At 40.8% G+C, this 9,189-nt stretch overlaps 1 protein-coding gene across 1 annotated transcript; it reads right to left on the bottom strand.

Annotated features, from left to right (window-relative positions):
• Positions 1-4,711: 4,711 nt before the first annotated feature.
• On the bottom strand, positions 4,712-8,648 carry hapln2 (hyaluronan and proteoglycan link protein 2). The gene is made up of 6 exons (XM_069719917.1): positions 8,484-8,648; positions 8,198-8,302; positions 6,605-6,961; positions 6,299-6,415; positions 6,022-6,204; positions 4,712-5,616 (listed from the first exon to the last, which is right to left on the bottom strand). The coding sequence occupies exons 1-6, from the start codon at positions 8,515-8,517 to the stop codon at positions 5,339-5,341; spliced, it is 1,074 nt and encodes a 357-aa protein (XP_069576018.1). The 5' UTR covers positions 8,518-8,648; the 3' UTR covers positions 4,712-5,338.
• Between the last annotated feature and the right edge of the window lie 541 nt (positions 8,649-9,189).

The following is a 9,189-nucleotide window of genomic DNA, read 5'->3' as shown; positions in this document are numbered from 1 at the left end:
ACGCTGTGTAAAATGTAAATAAAAACATAACGTGATAATTTGCAAATGTCTAAACCCACATTTGACTGAAAATAGACCAAAGATGACATTTCAAATGTTGAAACTGAGAAATGTGCCTATTTGTATCGTGTTTATATATGTTTTTTTCTTTACATGGTAGAGTTATAACCAGCCTTTGTGGATGCAGCAATTAACTGTGTTCACAGACAATGGTTTTCAGAAGGGTTCCTGAGCCAATGCAGTGATTTCCACTACAGAATTGTGTCTGTTTTTAATGCAGTACCACTTGAGGACCCACAGATCACGACCATCCAATATTGGTTTTCAGCCTTGTCCCATGTGTGCAGAGATTCGTCCAGATTCTCTTAATCTTTTAATGATGTTATGAATCGTAGATAATGAAATCCTGAATTTCTTTGCAATTTTACATTGAGGAACATTATTCTTAAATTGTTGCACAATTTTCCCATTCAGTCTTTCACAGAGTGGTGACCCCCTTCCCATCTTCTCTGCTGAGAGAGTCTCTGAAATGCTCTTTTTATACCCAATAATATCACTGACCTGTTGCCAATTAGCCTAATTAGTTGTGACATCTTCCACCAGGTGTTATTTTTTTTTTTTTTTTTGCGTTACAAAACTTTTTCTGTCTTTTGTTAGCCCTGACCCAACTTTGTTGAAACATGTTGCTGGCATCATATTCAAAATGAGCATATATTTGGTTTTTCCTTCAGTTTCAACATTTGATAAGTTGTCTTTGGTATATTTTCAATTAAACGTGGGTATTATGTGATCTGCACATAAATGACATTTCTTGTATTACGTTACCCGCCTGTTAGCTTGCTAAATTGTTAGCCTTTATGGCTCCCAGATGCCGTTAATGTTGCCGTTCCCTCGCAACAGTGTTTTACGACTCAACCGCTTGTCAAGCATATGGTGCACACAGCTTCCCATGTTGTAACTACGAGCTCACCAGTTCCATTTGGATGCAGTAATTATCCAGTTTCCTTCATAAACGGAACTTCTTTTGGCTTTTAAATATTTGCCAGACAAAAAAAAAAGCTATTTGAATATGTTATGTAGTTTTTACACTATTTTCTGACAAAAGTATGCTGAATTATCATCAGATGTATTGATAACAAAAATACTTGTTTGTTGAAGCCTCACTGTGATGTTTTGATTACACAACTTTACAACAAATGACACAGAGACTGTCTACAAGAAGGAGAACCATAAAATGGAGGAAGGCTTGCCATGGTTGACATTTAGTAAAAGTTTATGTCAAATTTGCAGTTAATCCAAATAATATGAAGTAAATCTGGCTTTTGGGTCCCCTTGGTAGTTTCCCACTTTGCCTTGAAGGTTAGGGTTAATCCAGTCTTTTTGGCTACCCCATCTGTTGTGCTGCACTTTGGTCCCTTGAGAGTCTTTTGCTAGGTTTTCTTTTCATAAGAATGGCTCATGTGTCATTTTTTGACTTGAAACTTGAGATGACAGAAGGAGGCAGAGTGGGAGATTTTGTTTTCTCCCCGAAGAACTGTACGGATCCAGTTTACTGGCTGAGATCCCATCACAGAGCGAGTTCCATCCCAGATATGATCTGACCGACGACATATCATTCTGACAACATGATTATTATTTTTTTTTTTTGCAATGTTAATTTATTTTCCCTGATCCACCTATTAATACTATGTGTAATGTTGTCAAGCTCCCCCACTCCTGTCTAAGACACGTTAATTCCCCACCTGTGTGCTGCAGAATTCCTGCCAATGATCACACCTGAAGTAAATTTGGGCAATCAATTGAACTCCAGCCATGTGAATGGGATCCTTTTCTCTTCAATGCGCTTCCACTCTGTTTTATAGTGAAAATGTAGAATATTCTCAAAACATATATTTACATTTTTAAGCAGAGTTTTAATGTCAGAAAATGTTATGATCAATTAATGTCAACTGTTGTTCTATTCTTGGAGAGGAAATGAAGGCAATTCTCCTTCAGTTCTTTTATTTCATATCTATTTGGAGAGAAAGTGTCAAACAGGGATTACAAATGAGATTAATGAGATTCTAGACAAAGCCGAACCACCTGACTTTCTCAGTGCTCACATGACATTTTTTTAAGAGTGCAGATCATTGATCTACTCGTCCTCTGGTGCTTTTTATTCAGGTGTCTCTTAAGCTTTGTACTGTGGCTCGCTAAAATTAACTGCACTGTGTCTGTATTCAGCCAGAAGTGTAACAACATACAGTGTTGTAATCGAAGTTTCAAGTAAAATCGATGTAAATGACTGTGTACTGCATCTAAAGTGACAGCTGGGGATCATTCAGAAAATATTTTTGTGATGTAACTAATGCAACCATAGCGACTGTATATTTTCTAGAATCCGAAGAAGTGCTGTAACAGACACTACGACAGTAATACTGCAGGTGATGTTAATTGTTCATCTAGTGAACCCATATTATATAAATGTACAAGTAGAAATAATATAGAAAAAATAATCAAATGAAAAATATAAATAAAATTTGATTCTGTAATGAAGTTTGAATTTTTACTGTTATCACGTGTTGTCTGTTGATTTAGCTTCATAAAAACATTTCCAAATAGTGTTTGCAAGAATTCACTTGTAAACCTTAATCAACAATGAAATGTCTGTTATTATTTTCATACCTGATTTTTGTCACTTAATGGTAAAATTAAAACCGTAGTCTTATGGATTGATCATCCCTGACCTCTAGAAGGAGAACAAGAGAAGAACAAGGAGCTCATTAGACTTTGAAACCAACAAAATGGAAATATGCGGCCTTTACAGCAGTTTTCAGGCAGTTATCATTTGATATCAATGTATTTTTTACTAACTCTGATTAATGTACAGTCAGAGACATTTCATGTCAGGGAATTTATAGCAAATATAGTTAGATTTGGTGGAAAAAGCGCTGCTGTTGGAGGGCTTTGGGTAAGGGTTACCTTAACCCTAATTCTCTCACTGCATCAGAGCTAATCCCACCCAATAATAACATACATGGGCATTAAATCTTACTTAAAACATAAAATACCAAGGAGACGGATAGGGAGCACTCAGAGTAAAAACAATTTTAAAATGTCTGCACTGTACACCTGAGCACAGCTGTAAATGACCTAATCATTGTGAAATGTTTTGCCACACCAGCTGATGCCAATTAGCCAATAATGGCAGCCTCTGCCAGTGCTGCTTTTCCTGTCTTGGATTTACTTCTGGACAGAGCAATCTAATCTGATATCGTTCACCTGGACAGGCTGGGCCAAGGTTATTTAGGCATCCTCAGTCCGGTTTGCTCTCTCGTCCCATCAACAGCTGCCCTTTTTTGTTTGGTTTTCTGCTTTGTTCTTCCCCAACAACACCCCACATTCATCTGACCTGTACACAGTACAGGTTCATTTATTATGCTGGTTAAATTGCATTTAAGCCATGGGGTGTTTGGGTTGTGAAGAAGTGTCAGACTCTCTGAGCTAAGAGGCTTAACATGTTTAATTTCAAATAGAACCCATCCCAAACCGAACCTTTAGTGTCCTCAAATGTTGAGCAGTGTCTTAGGATGTTAACATTTAAAAATCACTTAAGTGATAAAGTTTCAGATCCTACATGCTGTGGCTTTAATACGTTCTTCAATGCTCTTGTTAACGTCCCAAAGAGACCAACATCCCTTCATGAATGCACCCTCCATGTAGCAAGGCTGAGTTCTCCAGTTTTTAGTCACTAAAGTTGGACACAATCAAATAGTCTTGGTTCCTACCACTTGAAGATTCTGCTTTTTAATAAAGCTAAAGTAATGTTTGGTCTAATTAAGTGGGAGCTAACTTGGACGGTGGTGGAAATCCTGAGTCGCTTTACCGATTTGAATCACTTGGTACAGTTTGCTTCAAAGAGTCAAGGGCTAATCACAGCTAAACTGAGAACAGCACTCTGTCGCCAGAGATAAACTTCAGGGACAAAAGTGATTTATGTCAGTCAGTTCACTTTCAAAGAAATTGTTGGTAGAACATTTTTCATGTACCTGTTCATGGACCCATTATTCATTTTCTATGACATGAACAATTCATTTCGCAAGGCGTTATAGCTGGCAGTTTGTGATGCTCATGATAATCTGCGGTTTTAAAAAACAAAAAGGAAGAAAAAGGCAGTTTTATCAGATCTGTTTTGATGGATACACCTCGACTACTGCGTGATTGCTACCAGCATCTGTTGCCAATGGTGCATACAGTCCTCTCTATACGTGTCATATGAAACTCAATACATGCACAGCTCTGTTTACTGTACAAATGGAGATGTGACTCTCTTTATTTTTTTAAATTTTTTTAACCTCCCACATGAACTTGAACATAATTCACATATATGAAATATTGGCAAATAAACACACTGTATGTAGACATATCTTTATTGAACATATGAAATCACATGTCATTTACAGAAACCCAGTTCTTTTTTAAACTCAAAGTTTTAGCTGCTTAGAATGAGCTCACAGGAAGCAGGTCAGAGTCATGTTAAATAAACACACTGGCCTTTTTGCAAAACAGTTTTTGTTCGTTATCACGGGTTTAGTGGGAAATGATTGCATGGATATATGTTTTATCCATTTACATCCATTCTAAGAATTATTACATTGGTGCCAACAGCTTGTGCCATCTAAAAAAAATACACAGTGCAAACTTTCTGTCAGTTTTACTGGCATTTAAAAAAAAATAATTATTACTTTTGATGGAGCACCTGCAGTAGTGAAAAATAATAGTCAACAACTACCAAATTTTGCCAGTATATGGCTGGGAGCTGGGGGGACAGACTGCAAGCATCCTGGACAAAATACATTTTATTTTTATATCTTTAATTTTCTGTTTCATACGGGAGAAATAAACCCTATCAAAAAAAGACTCTGAATATAGCAAGAATCCAAGGTCCTCCAACCCAATCACTTGGTCCCTTCTTTTAGGACGAAGACTGTTTAGAGTTACTGTTCTGGCTTCTAAATTAACTCTATTTATTTTCTGAATCCACAAATTTGCATTGAAATGGGCCCTTTTCATTCATCAAATCAAAATAGGATATCTGTTTTCATTAAATAACACCACATTGACACTAATGGACACCCATAGTTATTTGACTACTTCGATGTTGAAAAGTTCAAACGTAACCTCATAATTCTGATGTCATAAATTTTCAGTAGCTTCTGATGTGAGGCTTCTTTGTTTGGGACAATCCCTTGCCAAACATTTTGAATATACTCTGCATTGAATTTTTGGTGCCACAGCTCTGTTGAAACACTGATGTAAGAGTATTTCCATTTTTTTTTTTTTTTTTTTGGAAAGTTGGCTACCTGTAGCAATAAGCTCCGTAAAGATGAGCTGTCTTGTTGGGGAATCCAAATGAGCGCACACCTGCCTCGGCGATGCCTCCGCAGTGCTCTCTGGGGTTGCTGATGGGAAACCGCACGCTGCCGTCTTTGAACCAACCGCCATCGCACTGGTCGTAGTTTAGGAAACGCCAGGCGGCGTAAAGCTGGCCGACCAACGCCAACTCCACTCCCTGACGCTTACAAGCGTGTTCTGCTTGTTCGAAGGAGAAAGACCCCGATATGTAGAAGACAGAGCCTGTGAGAGGAGGAAAGATTTAAAGAAACGCATTTGTCAAGAATTGGGGAAAGAGGCTGCCAAAGTATTCCCCCACTGATGAACTTGTTTCCATCATGTAACGACAACGGACTTTATTGTCCTCTGCCAACCTACTATAATTCTCGCTGTTGTGCAGTAGATAAAGGTCAGCTCGATGCAGAGTTGACAATTTAGAATCACTGCACCTAAACACTACAAAATAAGTAACAACATCCTACTCCTCACATCACTAAACAAAAAAATCTGTTGGAATGAGCAGGCTGACGACAATTTTCCTCCAATAGACGGGTTGTTTCAGAAAACACTTCCATGTACGAGTTTTGAAAGGCAATTAAAAGTTGCATTCTTTTTAGTTACTATTAACCACCTTGTTTCCAAACTTACCCGACGTCTGGGAGGTGAAGCAGAACGCGTCAAAGCGATCATGCTTCTTATCTTTTGGCCCGTAACTGCGAATGCCAGGGAGCAGCTCTCCTCCACAGACGGGTCGAGGGTGAATGATCGGGTAGTGAACGGTTCCATCGTGGAGCCAACCCGCGTTGCACCAGTCCAGACCCTCGGTCCAGGCTGCACAAAAGAGATGGGGTGATCTGAGAGAGCTCCAAGCTCTTTCCAAAAAACATTAGTTCCCTGCCAATAAATGTTGTCTAGAGTGTGGTACCTCTGTAGAGCTGGTTGTACGACGCTAACGTGCCGTCCTGGTCAGCGCAAGCCTCCTTGGCTTCTTGGAAAGTGAATTGGTAGCGCCCGCTTTTACTCTGATACGGGAAGACCACACCTGGGAATAGAAAGCCTGGCGTCAATGGTTGTCTTCCCATTGCTCTTATGTGGGTGTGACAACCTTTCAACTTTTCTGCTGCGCAAGAGATATGCACCCAAACTTATACTGATCCTTTAAGGCACCAGATTGAAAAGCATTCCTTCACTTTTAACCGTTCGAGCAAACACTGGTAGTTCTTGCGATTACCTTCGACTCTCAAAGCAATGACGACGCTCTCGTCCTCGATGCCGTTGATCAGCTCGCAGCGATACGTGCCGCCATCTTCCAGCTCAAGATGGCTGAGCCGCAGGGAGGCGTCCATGGTGTGAGCCTTCCGGAGAGATGCCCGCCGTCCAAGATGGCCATATGGCTTGCAGGCCCGCCCGTTTGATATTAGGATAATGTTCTCCGGCCCGACATGTTCCGGCTCCAGCTTTGTCCATTTGACCCGGTAATGGGTGGGTTTGGTTCTGAGGATACACGGCAAGGTGACGTTAACTCCCCTTTGGCCGGCCACTTCTGCGTACACGGGCGGCTCCAGAAGATACTTCAGCTTCTTGGGAGCTGTGGGTGAAGCAGATGTCGGTGTCATGATATTTACCATGGAAGGGGGCAGTGGGTGGGTGGGTTTGAGGGGGGGAAAGGGTGGATGGGGGGTGGTGGGTTGTGTGTGGATGCGGGAGGGAGGGAGGGAGGGAGAGGTGGTGTGTGTGTGTGTGTGTGATGAGGGAGGGAGAGAGGGATGAGTGTGTGTGTGTGTGTGTGTGTGTGTGTGTGTGTGTGTGTGTGTGTGTGTGAGAGGCAGCGGGGGAACAGTCATTCATTAATCTGCAGTTATATTTATAGTAGTTACTGTCACGTGACCTTCCACATCACATTAAAACAGGCACTTTTGTCAACAACACTACGTCCTGTATGTGGAAGCATCAACTTGTCTTCACTTGTACACTTCTTCCCCTTGTTGGTCTCGGTGCTTTACTATTTGCCTGCCATTCTCCCATTCACACCAATGGTGACAGAGCTGATATACAAAGTGTTCGCCAGCCATCAGGAACAACTTGGACTTCAGTGTCTTGCTTTAGGACACTTCGGCATGTGGACCCGGGGATTAAACAGCCCATCTTACGATTCGTAGGCAACCTGCTCTTAACCTCTGAGCTACAGCCGCCTCCAATACTCATGCACAAGGGGTAAGCAGGAAATATGGTACCGTATGCAGATAATGGACATGGTGCTGGCGACACAAACCAGTGCATGCTTGCATTTTATGTCGTCATGTGAAGGATCAACCCAAAACCAGGAGTTCAGGATTAGACAAATGTTGGCGACATCTGCAAATGCATTTCTGAGTAGCTACTCGAGGTGTGTTTGGGGCAAAAAGTACATTTGAACAAATTTGATTTCTGAGTGAATTAAGTCAACCAATGGGGGAAGCAACCTGCAATCAATGGTGTTACCAAATCAACCAGGACTGAAAGCCACTGGTTACAACTACAACAAAGTGGTCTATGATCATTTATCAAAATGGGTGTCCTCAGTGCAACCTTATGCGTGAAGACCTGCCTCAATGTGTAGCTGCAGCGCTCGATGAAATTCAAAACTCTAGTGAAGTCTTGGTGGAAGGCAAGTGGAAATTTCTCAGTCTGATTATCCATTTTGAAACTCAAATGTGGCAAATAGAGCAGGTCATGTGACACACTTGGAAATGTACCAAGTGCAGAAGTCACTTCTGGAATATGTGGCTGCAAAACATGATCAAAAACTCCTCCGTCACGTGACGCTGCCAGGACTCGACTGTACCTGCTCTGTTGGTGGTATGCACGGCTGAAGACCAGGTGAAGCAGCTTGATGTTAAAAACAGAAAGACTGCACAGTTCATTATGAAGCACGTCACTCTCTCAGCTCCTGTGATTCATAAGAAAAACACATTACAGAGTTCTTACTATGATTCAGTCTTTTTGCTGCACAAAACCAATTACACTTTGTCCTCAAACGCTTTTTTGTAACTTTTGACAGTTGATGAGGTTTAGAGAGAATATTTACAATTTCCCGTTAGTTTGAAATTAACAAAGGCATAGACAGAAACCTGCGCAGTTGAGAAGATGCAGTTGCCCGGTCATCCTCCAGCGTTGTGCGACATGACGAATGTCTTCAAAGATGTCCAGGAAGTTCACCGATAATCCATAACTTTGTTTACCCCAACTCTTTGTCTGTGTCGCATCCTCCGTCCAAACCCTGACTGTTCAGCTGTCATCAATCTTTCACTCTCACCCCCACCCCTACCCCCACTCAGTCCGGTCATATGGTCCACTCTGTGATCAACAGAGTGTAAACAGGACTGTTGTCCTCTCTGCTCCAGATGTTAATGACCGTATGAAGGTCTGACAGTCACACGCTTTGTTTTTGTTTTCCGTGAAAGTCTGCGTGTATTTTAAAGTGAGGGGGGAAAAAAAGCAAAAAGAAAGAACAAAGTGAATGTAAAGTTTTATTTTTTATCACTAAGCCGAGTGAAAGTCTTTAAGGCACATTTACTAACAGAACAACAGTTTTTCTGAGGATGTAAAAGGCGTTAGTGTTAGAAAAGTGAGTTTGCTCTACATACTGTCGATAAGAAAACAATGCACAGTCAAAAATTGTAGAATACAATATAAAAAGGACTTGCGTACATTTCTACAATTTTTCGACCTTAAAGTCAAATGTAGAAAACAACAAACGCCCCAAACACCTTCAGCTTATTGAAACATGAATGTAATACTGGTATGTGTATTTTCCACTACTGGCAGATTTCGCGT

This window comes from Brachyistius frenatus, unplaced genomic scaffold (assembly GCF_029030835.1).
Source record: "Brachyistius frenatus isolate BFR_SWC_R1_liver_20210118 unplaced genomic scaffold, ASM2903083v1 Contig_227, whole genome shotgun sequence".
NCBI classification, from domain to species: domain Eukaryota; kingdom Metazoa; phylum Chordata; class Actinopteri; family Embiotocidae; genus Brachyistius; species Brachyistius frenatus.
Note: the sequence above shows the minus strand (reverse complement) of the source record. Positions and strands in the feature narration are given on the sequence as shown.

What these genes read in the sequence shown, in the direction of transcription:
- hapln2 (XM_069719917.1), bottom strand. Translation starts at nt 8,517, where the DNA reads ATGACCGGGCAACTGCATCTTCTCAACTGCGCAG. An exon ending in GCATACCACCAACAGAGCAG is followed by an intron (nt 6,962 to 8,197) that starts GTACAGTCGAGT and finishes CTTCACCCACAG; the next exon opens with CTCCCAAGAAGCTGAAGTAT. An exon ending in GTACAACCAGCTCTACAGAG is followed by an intron (nt 6,205 to 6,298) that starts GTACCACACTCT and finishes TCTTTTGTGCAG; the next exon opens with CCTGGACCGAGGGTCTGGAC.